The sequence below is a fragment of the Centropristis striata genome, chromosome 12 (assembly GCF_030273125.1).
Source record: "Centropristis striata isolate RG_2023a ecotype Rhode Island chromosome 12, C.striata_1.0, whole genome shotgun sequence".
Lineage (NCBI taxonomy): Eukaryota > Metazoa > Chordata > Actinopteri > Perciformes > Serranidae > Centropristis > Centropristis striata.
In genome coordinates, this window is record NC_081528.1 from 29,080,777 (window position 1) to 29,095,689 (window position 14,913).

A 14,913-nucleotide genomic window follows, 5' to 3' on the forward strand; every position below is an offset into this window, starting at 1 on the left:
CACTGATGCATTAGTTTTGGGGGAAAAATGCCTGTTTTTAATACATTTAATACATTTCCGGGCAAAATATTAAAATCAGATAAACAAAATCTGCAAAATGTCGACATTCATCTTTACACATTTCCATAGATATATAATGGACTTTTATTTTTATTATTTTCCCACCCCACACTATGAATGCAGAAAGTAAAGTATTAACGCATAGTTAAGTTGTTGGTGAAAATTAAACCATCAGTTAAGAAAGTGCAAAACATCCTAGTTGAAGCAAGATGAAGTTTATGATGAAATTAATAGTGACTTAAGATTTCAGATTTGTTGTCTTTAAACATAATTTGCAGCAGAATGTTACTACTGAATGCTGTGGCATGTGTGGTGACCATTTTGTCTGTTTCTAGCTGCACATATATTGTATTATGTGCTTGCCTGGGGCCTTGGTATGCTTTGAAAATGCGTAGCATTGGATCGTTGGCTACTCGGTTGTTTACTTTAAAAATGTGACACCTAATAAACGCGTGTCAATGAGACGTTATTTATAATCTTAAAATGGAATACTATCACTAAGTTCACCTGGAAAGAAGTGGGATTGGTGAAAGTCGCTGTCCATGGGCGAAGCATGTTTGCTCTCCATGTTTCGTACATGTTTATATATATATGTTGTTCGCAAAAAATGGATAATAATAACACACATGAGCTCATAACCTACCAATGATATGAAGTGCTGCTGCGTTTTGGTTTTCTGCAGTGATGCTTTACATCGCATGGTGTCAGTATAATAGAAAAAGTCAGCATTGCATGCGCTTGTCGTCAGCACATTTTGGTTCCACCTCTTGATAGCTTCCTCAGTTCGACATGAACACGGTCGTTTCTCAGCTTACTGCTGCCTTTGGAAATAATCTGTTTGTCTTCATGTCTGTCGCTCTAAGGACAGGACAATTATTTTTACACGTGGAATTGTTGTTCTCGATCATTGCAATGCAGTTTTGTTCTTGTGAATGATTATTGATGATATCGGGTTGAAACATGGAACAAAGAAGATGCGAGAGACGAAGGGAGCGAGGATGTTTGCTCGGCTGCGTGGTTGCTGTGCTGTTGTGGAGCGTGGCCTCGGCACAAATAAGATATTCCATTTCTGAGGAAGTTAACGAAGGAACTGTGGTTGGAAATATAGCCAAGGATCTAGGGTTGGATAAAAACACATTGAAAGACAGGAAGTATCGTATCGTTTCTAGTGATCCGGACCCCCTTTTCCATGTAAACCAGCACGATGGCATTCTGTATGTGAGCAGGAAGATTGACAGAGAAGAGGTGTGCGCGCAGAGCAGTACGTGTTTACTAAATCTGAAAACTGTTCTAGAAAACCCACTGGAGGTACACTATGTTGGAGTTGAAGTGCTGGATATAAATGATCATTCTCCCACTTTCCCAGAGGAGGAGAAACGGTTGGAGATTTCAGAGTCCGTGTTACCTGGAGCACGATTTCAACTTAAACCTTCAAGGGATTCAGACAGCGGTCATTTCTCCGTGCAGCAATATAAACTCAGCCCCAATGACCACTTCCGTTTAGAAGTTAGGGATAAAGGAGAAGATGGTAAAATACCAATATTAGTTTTACAAAAATCTCTGGACAGGGAAACAGCAGGAAGTAACCTGTTGGTGCTAACGGCTCTAGATGGAGGGAAACCTCCGAAATCTGGTAATATGAATATTCTTGTAAAAGTTTTGGATGTAAACGATAACACACCCATTTTCTCGAAAGATGTATACTCAGTGACGCTCTCTGAAAATGCTCCAGTAGGCACCACTGTCATACAGGTGAATGCAACTGATTTAGATGAAGGCCAGAATGGAGACGTGTTCTACTCATTTGGTAACAGTGTGAGTAGTAAATTATTTAAGCTTTTTGATATAAATCCATCAACAGGGGAGATCATTGTGAAAGGTCTTATAGACTATGAACAAAAGGACAAGTACGAAATTGAAATTGAGGCATCTGATAAAGGTTTAGCTCCGCTAACTACAGAGAAAAGCGTTATTATCCAGATAGTTGACGTTAATGATAATGCACCTGAGATTGAAGTTACCTCATTTTCAAGTTCAATCCCTGAAGACTCCAGACCTGGAACTACAGTAGCTCTAATCAGTGTCAATGACTTGGACTCTGGTCTAAATGGAAAAGTTATTTGCTCCATAAGTGAGGATGTTCCGTTTACTTTAACACCATCATTACAAGACAAAATGTATTCATTAGTGACCAAATCACCTCTGGACAGAGAGAAACAGTCACATTATGAACTGACAATAATTGCAAAAGATGCTGGTCAGCCTCCATTATCATCTGAGAAGACAATAAGCGTTGTGGTGGCAGATGTGAATGACAACAGTCCAGAGTTTTCACTGAGTCCATATACTTTCTATGTGACTGAAGCTAATGAACCAGGAGCCTCTGTGTTTTCTGTTAGAGCTTCTGATCGAGATGAGAACGATAATGCTCTTATTTCATATCATATTCTCAGAGAAGGAACTGAAAATAAATTAGCTTCATTTCTCAACATTAACTCAGAGAATGGAGATATTTTGGCGTTAAAAAGTTTTGACTTTGAGACACTGAAAACGTTCCAGTTCCAAGTTGTCGCCACAGATTCTGGAACCCCGTCACTAAGCAGCAACGTCACAGTGAACGTGTTCATTCTGGATCAGAACGACAACGCTCCAGTCATCCTGTATCCAGTCAGCTCTAACGGTTCTGCTGAAGGTGTGGAGGAGATTCCCCGCAATGTGAACGCAGGACACTTGGTGACTAAAGTCAGAGCCTATGACGCTGATATAGGATATAACGGCTGGCTACTGTTTTCACTGCAGGAAGTTACTGACCACAGTCTCTTTGCTTTGGACCGCTATACAGGACAGATCAGAACACTTCGCTCATTCACAGAGACAGACGAGGCTGAGCATAAACTGATCATACTGGTGAAAGACAATGGCAACGTTTCTCTCTCAGCAACAGCTACTGTGCTTGTCAAAGTTGTGGAGCCCAAAGAGGCTTTTGCTGCTTCTGATGTTAAAAGTGCAACAAGAGATGAGGAGGGGACTGATGTGACTTTTTACCTCATGATAACTTTGGGATCAGTTTCTGTACTTTTTATCATCAGTATCATCGTGCTGATTGCAATGCAGTGCTCCAAATCCACAGAGTATACTTCTAAATATCTACAAGAGACTAATTATGATGGGACACTGTGTCACAGCATCCAGTACAGATCTGGAGACAAACGCTACATGTTAGTTGGACCCAGAATGAGTATAGGATCTACTATAGTCCCGGGCAACCATGCCAACACACTAGTGCTCCCTGACAGGAGACGGCCTTCTGGAGAGGTAAGATACATTTAAACAAGCGTTTTCCCTCCAAATATTTACGTTCACATTGAAGCAATGGGCAATAACAGGTGAATTTTGGGGAAAACTGTGTATTGAAAATCAATTTACCTGGAAAAATATTATTACATTTAAAAAATAACAAAATGTCTACATTTATCTTTATACTTTCCGTGGATAATGGACTTATCTGCAAAGTTTTCAGTCTTCACAATAAGATCGTTTTCCCACTCTTTGGATGCAGAAAGTAAAGTACTCAGGCATAGTTACGTTGTTGGGGCAAATAAAAACACCCGTTAAAGGGTTTTTTCATGATTTCATGGTGCGTTATGTTATGATATAATGTTATGATGTCATGTTACTTCAGATTTGTTTTTTTTACACATAATTTGCAGCAGATTACAAATGCTGAAAGCTGTGGCATGTGTGACGAACATTTCATTAGTTTTTGGTTGCACATATATTGTACTATGTGTTTGCCTGGGGCTTCGTTGTGGTTTTAAAATGTATAGCATTGGATCTGTTGGCCACTCTTTGTTTTCTTTGCAAGTGTGTTTCTAAACAAGCCAATGTGCATAAGCCATTTTTTACAATCTTGAGATGGAATACCACAACCAAATGTAGCTGGACAGAAGTGGAATTCGGGAATTCCGTGTCCATGGTGCAACGCATGTTTGCTGTCATTTTAGAAGTTTTGCTAAACTCTAGTGACTTAATCTCAATGTCTTACACCCTATACACTTTAGTCAAATGGAGTTAAGATATCCCCACGTGTCAGTGAGATTTATTTTCTACGTATAAGAGGAAGGTTTTGTGTTTTAAAATCAGCACCCTTATCAATTTCCATTCACAAGACCAGTCTTGGCGACTGATTCGACATAAAATAATAATAATTTGACATGAAAACGCAATCTACAAATCAGATAATGTTCTTATGGTTTTGATTTTCTGCAGTGATGCATTACATCGCATGGTGTCAGTATAATAGAAAAAGTCAGCATTGCATGCGCTTGTCGTCAGCGTATTTGGGTTCCACCTCTTGATAGCTTCCTCAGTTCGACATGAACACGGTCGTTTCTCAGCTTACTGCTGCCTTTGGAAATACTCTGTTTGTCTTCATGTCTGTCGCTGTAAGAAGAGGATAAATATTATCACACGTGGAGCTGTTGTTTGCGCTCATTGCAATGCAGTTTTGTTATTGTGAATGATTATTGATGATATCGGGTTGAAACATGGAACAAAGAAGATGCGAGAGACGAAGGGAGCGAGGATGTTTGCTCGGCTGCGTGGTTGCTGTGCTGTTGTGGAGCGTGGCCTCGGCACAAATAAGATATTCCATCTCTGAGGAAGTTAACGAAGGAACTGTGGTTGGAAATATAGCCAAGGATCTAGGGTTGGATAAAAACACATTGAAAGACAGGAAGTATCGGATTGTTTCTAGTAATGCCGAGCCTCTTTTCCATGTCAATCAAAACGATGGCATCCTGTATGTGAGCAGGAAGATTGACAGAGAAGAGGTGTGTGCGCAGAGCAGTACGTGTTTAATAAATCTGAAAACCGTTCTAGAAAACCCACTGGAGGTTCACTACGTTGGAGTGGAAGTTTTGGATGTGAATGATCATTCTCCCATTTTCCCAGAGAGAGAGAAAACGTTGGAGATTTTCGAGTCCGTGTTACCTGGAGTACGTGTCCCACTACAACAAGCACGAGATCCAGACGGTGGACCTTTCTCTGTTCAGCAGTATAAACTCACACCCAATGACCATTTCCGTTTGGAAGTTAAGGACAAGGGAGAAGATGGTAAACTGCCTATATTAATTGTGCAAAAATCTTTAGATAGAGAGACAGCGGGACGCCATTCTTTGGTGCTTACAGCACTGGATGGAGGGAAACCTCCGAAATCTGGCGAAATGTATATTCTCGTAAATGTTTTGGATATTAATGATAACGCGCCTGTTTTCTCTCAAGATCAATATTCTGTTATGATCGATGAAAATGCTCCGGTGGGTACAACAGTCATACAAGTAAATGCAACTGATTTAGACGAGGGCTCAAACGGCGAAGTAGTTTACTCATTTAGCAGTATTGTGAACCGTAGGTTATTAAAGCTTTTTGACATCAACCCATCCACGGGTGAAATATGTGTTAAAGACTCAATAGACTATGAGGAAAAGGACAAATATGAGATTGAAATTCAAGCATCCGATAAAGGATTTGCTCCACTGGCTACACAAAAAAGCGTAATAATTAAAATAGTTGACGTTAATGATAATGCACCAGAGATTGAAGTTACCTCGTTTTCAAGTTCAGTCCCTGAAGACTCCAGACCTGGAACTGCAGTAGCTCTAATCAGTGTCAATGACTTGGACTCTGGTCTAAATGGAAAAGTTATTTGCTCCATAAATGCGGATGCTCCATTTATGTTACAACCATCCTTACAAGATAAAATGTATTCATTAGTGACAAAATCACCTCTGGACAGAGAGAAACAGTCACATTATGAACTGACAATAACTGCAAAAGATGCTGGTCAGCCTCCATTATCATCTGAGAAGACAATAAGCGTTGTGGTGGCAGATGTGAATGACAACAGTCCAGAGTTTGCACTGAGTCCTTATACTTTCTATGTGACTGAAGCTAATGAACCAGGAGCCTCTGTGTTTTCTGTTAGAGCTTCTGATCGAGATGAGAACGACAACGCTCTTATTTCATATCATATTCTCAGAGATGGCAGAGAAGAAAATAAATTAGCTTCATTTCTCAACATAAACACTGAAAATGGAGATATTTCAGCGCTGAAAAGTTTTGACTTTGAAACACTGAAAACGTTCCAGTTCCAAGTTGTCGCCACAGATTCTGGAACTCCGTCACTAAGCAGCAACGTCACAGTGAACGTGTTCATTCTGGATCAGAACGACAACGCTCCAGTCATCCTGTATCCAGTCAGCTCTAACGGTTCTGCTGAAGGTGTGGAGGAGATTCCCCGCAATGTGAACGCAGGACACTTGGTGACTAAAGTCAGAGCCTATGACGCTGATATAGGATATAACGGCTGGCTACTGTTTTCACTGCAGGAAGTTACTGACCACAGTCTCTTTGCTTTGGACCGCTATACAGGACAGATCAGAACACTTCGCTCATTCACAGAGACAGACGAGGCTGAGCATAAACTGATCATACTGGTGAAAGACAATGGCAACGTTTCTCTCTCAGCAACAGCTACTGTGCTTGTCAAAGTTGTGGAGCCCAAAGAGGCTTTTGCTGCTTCTGATGTTAAAAGTGCAACAAGAGATGAGGAGGGGACTGATGTGACTTTTTACCTCATGATAACTTTGGGATCAGTTTCTGTACTTTTTATCATCAGTATCATCGTGTTGATTGCAATGCAGTGCTCCAAATCCACAGAGTATACTTCTAAATATCTACAAGAGACTAATTATGATGGGACACTGTGTCACAGCATCCAGTACAGATCTGGAGACAAACGCTACATGTTAGTTGGACCCAGAATGAGTATAGGATCTACTATAGTCCCGGGCAGCCATGCCAACACACTAGTGCTCCCTGACAGGAGACGGCCATCTGGAGAGGTAAGACTTTTGCTTGTAAAAACCGTGGCAGAGTCACAATAGTGTTAATTTATTTGGTCAGTCAATCATCTGTTGGATATACTGCATGTTAGGGCTGCACGATTCTGGAAAATATGTGAATCACGATTTTTCTGCTTAGAATTGAGATCACGATTCTCTGGCACGATTTTTTTTAACAAAATGTTTGTTGCACTGATGAACTTTGACAAAACATCATAAATCATTGGAAGATAAATTACTTTAACAAAAATAAAAAATAAAAATTGAGACATGCAGGTGATAACAACTTCCCCCTATCATCATATGCACATCAAACAGTCTGATTTCCTTAGAACGTAGAGTGTATGTTGTACAGTGTTTATTGGGGCCATATCTTTGGCTAGGTGATATGTGATAGCTGCTGTGATCTCCTTATGTCTACTGGAGTTTGGTGGGTATGCCGTCGCATTGTACAAGGTTCCGGTTATTGACGTCTGTGTTTGTTTCTTGCCTTGTACGGCTTCATCATGCTGTACTTTGTGGTGACGTTTAAGGTGATTGTAGAGATTTGTAGTGTTGCCTTGCGGCGCCGCAATGAGGGCAAAACACACGCTACAATGCACCTCACACTGTTTGTCATCGTCTGGCTGAAATCCGAAATACTTCCACACCGCCGAATGTGAACCTTTTTTGGGCACGAGGTCGGTTCGGGACGGTGGGTGACTCTCGCCACTACAGCTTTGGTTTTCTTCGGCATCCATTCAACCCTCCTTACCGGCGACTTTCCTCCGCTTTAGCTCACTCTTTCCAAAACGCTCAACTGCAGGCGGGCGTCCTCCACTGAATCACGTGTTAACGTAAAGATGCTTTACCATTGGTTGTCCAATCAGACCAATCTTCGTGGGGTACACTCTTAACATAAACATAAGACATCACATAATGATCATTAACCGCATTAATATACATACATCTACATTGAAAGCCAGTCAACACTGAACATTCCATAAGGCATTGTACTCATTAAAATCTATTTAGTAATGATATTTTAAATATAAATATATTTAAACTTTACAAATGATATGAAACAAAAAACAAAAAGCTAGTGAAGACTTATACCTCCTACTATTCTGTCTGTCATCTACACGTCATTAAACTGTACTGTTCGTTTGGCTGCTACACTTCGATTGTCAGCTGCAATGATGATTACATAATGTCCTTTCAGCATAGTCGTGCCTATAACAGCAGCTGCTCAGATAGATTGACGTATATGCTTCACTCATCCGGTTATTTCCTGGTTTTCTTCTTTTTTATTATACTTTAAAAACGACATGACAATATTCCAATATACTTTGATTTATTAAATAAAGATTTGCACAGAAAGGAACATTCTGCATTTTCAGTGAGACCATGAAGTGATTCGAGCTTCCCGGGCTTGTTTGATATAATCTAAAAGTCAGACATGATGCTTGGCCTAATTATAGGAGGTTTTATCGCTGTCCATGGTGCTGATATCCTTTGCTCTGATGTTGTGATACCTCTTGATCGGTTCTAAGAAGTGTCGAACCACGAGCTTGTTTAACGCAATTACCTCATTATTTTTATCAATATCAGACGGATATAGTTTAAAGTTATCATATGTCAGCATTACACGTTTTTGGAGGATTTGGTGTATCCATTCGAGGTTAGAGGAATACAGGTTTTTTGAAAGCTAGTTAAATCAGCCTAAAAAGGCATCTCTGCACCTGATGTATCACCTACAACTTCTGCGCATAGGGTCAAATCAAATAAATACAAAACCTCGTCATTATGCTTTTTTATTTGCTTTAAACTTGAATCCCCTTGTAGTGTGCAGCGAGATCGCATGGTGTCAGTGTGTAAGGAAAAAAACGGCTGTAGCTTGTCGTCACTGCAGTTTGGGTCCACCTATTTACAGCCCTCTCACTTCGGTAGTGGCAGAATCGCTTGGTGGCTTGGCTTGCTGCTCCGTTTATAAATATCTACCCGTGAATTTAACATTTTTAGAGTGGACAGTTGCATACCCGGATGTCTTGGATACATTCCGTTCAACGCGGATATTAATTACGGGAGGGAGCCAAAACAGTTTTGTCTTTAATAATGGGACAAAGAAGATGCGATGTAAGAAGGGCGAGAAGACGGTGGCTCGGCTGCGTGGTTGCTGTGCTTTTGTGGAGCGTGGCCTCGGCACAATTAAGATATTCCATCTCTGAGGAAGTTAACGAAGGAACTGTGGTTGGAAATATAGCGAAAGATCTGGGATTAGATAAAAGCACGCTGAAAGACAGGAAGTATCGGATTGTTTCTAGTGCTATGGAACATCTTTTCCATGTGAATCAGAATGACGGAATCCTGTACGTAAGTCGGAAGATTGACAGAGAAGAGGTGTGCGAGGGAAGCACTGCGTGTTTATTAAATCTGAAAACCGTGCTGGAAAACCCGCTGGAGGTGCATTATGTTGCAGTGGAAGTTCTGGATATAAATGACCATTCTCCCACTTTCCCAGAGAAAGAGAAAACGTTGGAGATTTCAGAGTCAGTGCTACCTGGAGCACGTATCCCGCTGCAAGCCGCGCGAGATCCAGACGGTGGACCTTTCTCTGTTCAGCAGTATAAACTCAGCCCCAACGACCACTTCCGTTTGGAAGTTAAAGATATGGGAGAAGATGGTAAACTACCTGTATTAATTGTGCAAAAATCATTAGATAGAGAGACAGCGGGAAGCCAGTCCTTAGTGCTGACAGCAGTGGATGGAGGGAAACCTCCGAAATCTGGCGACATGAACATTTTAGTAAATGTTTTGGATATTAATGATAATGCACCTGTTTTCTCTAAAGATGTTTACTCTGTGATGCTGGATGAAAACGCTCCACTAGGTACAACAGTTATACAAGTGAATGCAACTGATTTAGATGAAGGACCTAACGGAGAAGTCGTTTACTCTTTTAGCAACAGTGTAAGTCGTAAATTCTTTAAGCTTTTCGAAATCAACCCATCAACAGGGGAGATCATTGTTAAAGCTTCAATAGATTATGAAGAGAAGGACAAATATGTGATTGAAATTCAAGCATCAGATAAAGGTCTGGCTCCACTAAATACACAAAAAAGCGTCATCATCAAGATAGTTGACGTTAATGATAATGCACCTGAGATTGAAGTTACCTCGTTTTCAAGTTCAATCCCTGAAGACTCCAGACCTGGAACTACAGTAGCTCTAATCAGCATACATGACTTGGACTCTGGTCTAAATGGAAAAGTTATTTGCTCCATAAGTGAGGACGTTCCGTTTACTTTAACACCATCTCTACAAGACAAAATGTATTCATTAGTGACCAAATCACCTCTGGACAGAGAGAAACAGTCACATTATGTCATAACAGTAGTTGCAAAGGATGCTGGCCAGCCTCCATTATCATCTGAGAAGACAATAAGCGTTGTGGTGGCAGATGTGAATGACAACAGTCCAGAGTTTTCACTGAGTCCATATACTTTCTATGTGACTGAAGCTAATGAACCAGGAGCCTCTGTGTTTTCTGTTAGAGCTTCTGATCGAGATGAGAACGACAACGCTCTTATTTCATATCAAATTCTCAGAGATGGCAGCGAAGAAAATAAATTAGCTTCATTTCTCAACATTAACTCAGAGAGTGGAGATATTTTGGCGCTAAAAAGTTTTGACTTTGAAACGCTGAAAACGTTCCAGTTCCAAGTTGTCGCCACAGATTCTGGAACCCCGTCACTAAGCAGCAACGTCACAGTGAACGTGTTCATTCTGGATCAGAACGACAACGCTCCAGTCATCCTGTATCCAGTCAGCTCTAACGGTTCTGCTGAAGGTGTGGAGGAGATTCCCCGCAATGTGAACGCAGGACACTTGGTGACTAAAGTCAGAGCCTATGACGCTGATATAGGATATAACGGCTGGTTACTGTTTTCACTGCAGGAAGTTACTGACCACAGTCTCTTTGCTTTGGACCGCTATACAGGACAGATCAGAACACTTCGCTCATTCACAGAGACAGACGAGGCTGAGCATAAACTGATCATACTGGTGAAAGACAATGGCAACGTTTCTCTCTCAGCAACAGCTACTGTGCTTGTCAAACTTGTGGAGCCCAAAGAGGCTTTTGCTGCTTCTGATGTTAAAAGTGCAACAAGAGATGAGGAGGGGACTGATGTGACTTTTTACCTCATGATAACTTTGGGATCAGTTTCTGTACTTTTTATCATCAGTATCATCGTGCTGATTGCAATGCAGTGCTCCAAATCCACAGAGTATACTTCTAAATATCTACAAGAGACTAATTATGATGGGACACTGTGTCACAGCATCCAGTACAGATCTGGAGACAAACGCTACATGTTAGTTGGACCCAGAATGAGTATAGGATCTACTATAGTCCCGGGCAGCCATGCCAACACACTAGTGCTCCCTGACAGGAGGAGGACATCCACAGAGGTAAGATAAATTGATACCAACAGTATTGAAACTGTCCTATCATTTGAAAGAAAATATAGTATGTAAAAATGTAATGGCAAACTAAAAACACGCAGATAAACATTAACATTAAATTACTTTGGATAATTTATGTCACATGTACTTTTATTCAGAGAAATGGGCTCTGCTTTAGAGTGTGCCACGGAAAAAATTCAACAGCTGTTGCTGAATAAACCCGTGCTTCTTAATTGCAAGCGCTACTCTGCTTAATGTAGGTTATTAATTCGTATCCCATAGTGCTGGTATTGTGGAACAATACACGAACAACTCAAATCTCTTTGCGAAGATATATATTTTTGATGTTTAAAAAGCAACATATTGTATAGATAACATGTTCCAGCTGTTTTTGCAAAAACATAACGTGTCTTCTTGTTGTTGGATAGTTAGAGACATACAGTCAATGCAGTTTAGATAATATGGGCTAAGTTATAAATGGGCCTCTGTCTGCAGTAGGCTGTGTCGTTGTCCATGGTGCTGAAACTGTTTTTTGACTGACTGTTACTCTTGTCCGTTATTTGATGAAAATGACTGATAACCGGGGCTGTTTGACATTTTTGCCTAATGTCTTTGTTGCTTTATGACTTTTGATTTTTTAATTTTCACATTATTTTGGTCAAAAGGTGTTGCAATAACGTTCTGTATCGCATGGTGTCGGTATAATGGAACATAGTGTGTCTCGAGATTTCCGTCACCATCCTTACGTCCAATCCTGTATTTTGGCATTACGTGTGAAGGGCTTGAACACGAAGCTAGCTCTATACCATTTCCAGGACTGTCTTGGCGATGGAGCGCAGTTTGCAAAGGAATAAGGCTGATAATTCTTTCATGACCATCAAATTATAAATCCTGGAATTATCTGTATTTTTTTTGTATTTTTTTAACACAATGGAACAAAGCGGACGTCAGGCGTGGATAGAGCGATGGAGATGCGTCGCCTACATGGTGGCTTTGGTAACGCTTTGGAGCGAAGCCTCGGCTCAGATCAGATATTCCATCTCAGAAGAGGTGAAGGAAGGAAGTGTTGTTGGAAACATTGCCAAAGACTTAGGAATTGATAAGGCTACGCTGAAAGATAGAGAGTATCGTATTGTTGGTAGTTCAACTGAACCTCTTTTCCGCTTGAATAAGGACGACGGTATCCTGTATGTCAGCAGGAAAGTGGACAGGGAAGAGATCTGTGAACGAAGCAACGCGTGTATAATCAACCTTAAAACCGTGTTAGAAAATCCTCTGGAAATCCATTATGTGGCCATAGAGGTGCTGGATGTAAACGACCACTCCCCCGTGTTCCCAGAAAAGGAAAAGCGACTGGAGATATTTGAATCGACATTACCGGGAGCAAGGTTTCAGCTCCAACCTGCACGCGACCCGGATGGTGGCCAGTTCACTGTTCAGCAGTATAAACTCAGTCAAAATGATCACTTTCGTTTGGAAGTTAAAGAGAGAGGCGAAGACCGTAAGATGCCCTTTCTGATTTTACAGAAGCAGTTAGACAGAGAGGCTATGAGAGAACACAAGCTTCTGCTCACAGCTGTTGATGGTGGGAGGCCAGCGAGGTCTGGAACAATAGAAATACTCATTGAGGTGCTTGATGTTAATGACAACTCACCAGTTTTTATGAAGGATGTCTATTCTGCTGTTTTAAATGAAAACGCAGCTCCAGGTACGTTAGTTATTCGGGTTAATGCGACTGATTTGGATGAGGGTGCAAATGGCGAAATTGTTTACTCATTCGGTAAAGAAGTGGACATACATTTGCAAAAACTATTTAACATTGACCAAAAGACGGGAGAAATTAAAGTGATAGGTGTGATTGATTTTGAAGAAAATGAAAGTTATGAACTTGATATACAAGCTTCAGATCAGGGTACTGTTACATTTACTACTGAAAAAACTGTGATAATAAAGGTAATCGACCTTAATGATAACCCCCCAGAGATTGAAGTTACATCATTTTCCAAATCAGTTCCCGAAGATTCTAGAATTGGAACAACAGTTGCTTTGATCAGCGTCAATGATTTAGATTCAGGCCCCAATGGGAAAGTTTCTTGCTTTATAAGAGATGATGTTCCTTTCGCTATATCTCCATCACTACAAGACAATATGTATGCAGTTGTGACAAAATCACAACTGGACAGAGAAGAAAAGTCTTTTTATGAACTAACAATAACTGCTAAGGACACTGGTGAGCCGTCACTCTCATCTGAAAAGACAATAAGTGTTGTCGTATCGGATGTGAACGATAACAGACCACATTTTTTTCTGAGCCCATATACATTCTATATTAGTGAAAATAATGATCTCGTTGCACCAGTTTTTTCAGTAAGGGCATCTGACCTTGATGATAATGAAAATGCACACATTTCATATCACATTCCGAGGGAAAGCAGTGTAGATCATTTTGGTCTATTTTTAAACATCAACTCAGAAAGTGGAGATATTATGGCGCTGAAAAGTTTTGACTTTGAAACACTGAAAACGTTCCAGTTCCAAGTTGTCGCCACAGATTCTGGAACTCCGTCACTAAGCAGCAACGTCACAGTGAACGTGTTCATTCTGGATCAGAACGACAACGCTCCAGTCATCCTGTATCCAGTCAGCTCTAACGGTTCTGCTGAAGGTGTGGAGGAGATTCCCCGCAATGTGAACGCAGGACACTTGGTGACTAAAGTCAGAGCCTATGACGCTGATATAGGATATAACGGCTGGCTACTGTTTTCACTGCAGGAAGTTACTGACCACAGTCTCTTTGCTTTGGACCGCTATACAGGACAGATCAGAACACTTCGCTCATTCACAGAGACAGACGAGGCTGAGCATAAACTGATCATACTGGTGAAAGACAATGGCAACGTTTCTCTCTCAGCAACAGCTACTGTGCTTGTCAAAGTTGTGGAGCCCAAAGAGGCTTTTGCTGCTTCTGATGTTAAAAGTGCAACAAGAGATGAGGAGGGGACTGATGTGACTTTTTACCTCATGATAACTTTGGGATCAGTTTCTGTACTTTTTATCATCAGTATCATCGTGCTGATTGCAATGCAGTGCTCCAAATCCACAGAGTATACTTCTAAATATCTACAAGAGACTAATTATGATGGGACACTGTGTCACAGCATCCAGTACAGATCTGGAGACAAACGCTACATGTTAGTTGGACCCAGAATGAGTATAGGATCTACTATAGTCCCGGGCAGCCATGCCAACACACTAGTACTCCCTGACAGGAGACGGCCTTCTGGAGAGGTAAGATTAATTAATACAAAACTTTCTGTGCTTCCTGTAAAATCCGATTTATGGAAATAATCTTACTTATTTATTATCCATTATAGTATTGGTGAAATAGATTGTAATTTACAGTTGATAGTTCGTGTTATTCTGGTATATTGTCTGGCAATTTCATTAATTGTGAAATTGTATCTTTTTTCCGTTCATTATTGCCTCGTGACGCTGCTAACGT

At 40.7% G+C, this 14,913-nt stretch overlaps 4 protein-coding genes across 4 annotated transcripts in view; all 4 read left to right on the forward strand.

The window, feature by feature from the left end:
* Nucleotides 1-749: 749 nt before the first annotated feature.
* On the forward strand, nucleotides 750-3,390 carry LOC131981436 (protocadherin alpha-3-like). The gene has a single exon (XM_059345706.1). It carries the CDS (start codon nucleotides 1,021-1,023, stop codon nucleotides 3,388-3,390), a length of 2,370 nt encoding a protein of 789 aa, XP_059201689.1. The 5' UTR covers nucleotides 750-1,020.
* A 745-nt stretch (nucleotides 3,391-4,135) lies between these two features.
* Nucleotides 4,136-7,007, forward strand: LOC131981437 (protocadherin alpha-8-like). Its single transcript, XM_059345707.1, has one exon. It carries the CDS (start codon nucleotides 4,608-4,610, stop codon nucleotides 7,005-7,007), a length of 2,400 nt encoding a protein of 799 aa, XP_059201690.1. The 5' UTR covers nucleotides 4,136-4,607.
* Nucleotides 7,008-8,942: 1,935 nt separating this feature from the next.
* The window catches only part of LOC131981495 (protocadherin alpha-C2-like), a 131,910-nt gene continuing 125,939 nt past the window's right edge, over nucleotides 8,943-14,913 (forward strand). Inside the window, exon 1 of the mRNA XM_059345804.1 lies at nucleotides 8,943-11,417. Within this exon, the coding sequence (XP_059201787.1) occupies nucleotides 9,060-11,417 (2,358 nt within the window). The 5' untranslated portion in view covers nucleotides 8,943-9,059. The remainder of the gene's footprint in view (nucleotides 11,418-14,913) is intronic.
* Nucleotides 11,930-14,759, forward strand: LOC131981574 (protocadherin alpha-8-like). The gene has a single exon (XM_059345936.1). It carries the CDS (start codon nucleotides 12,342-12,344, stop codon nucleotides 14,757-14,759), a length of 2,418 nt encoding a protein of 805 aa, XP_059201919.1. The 5' UTR covers nucleotides 11,930-12,341.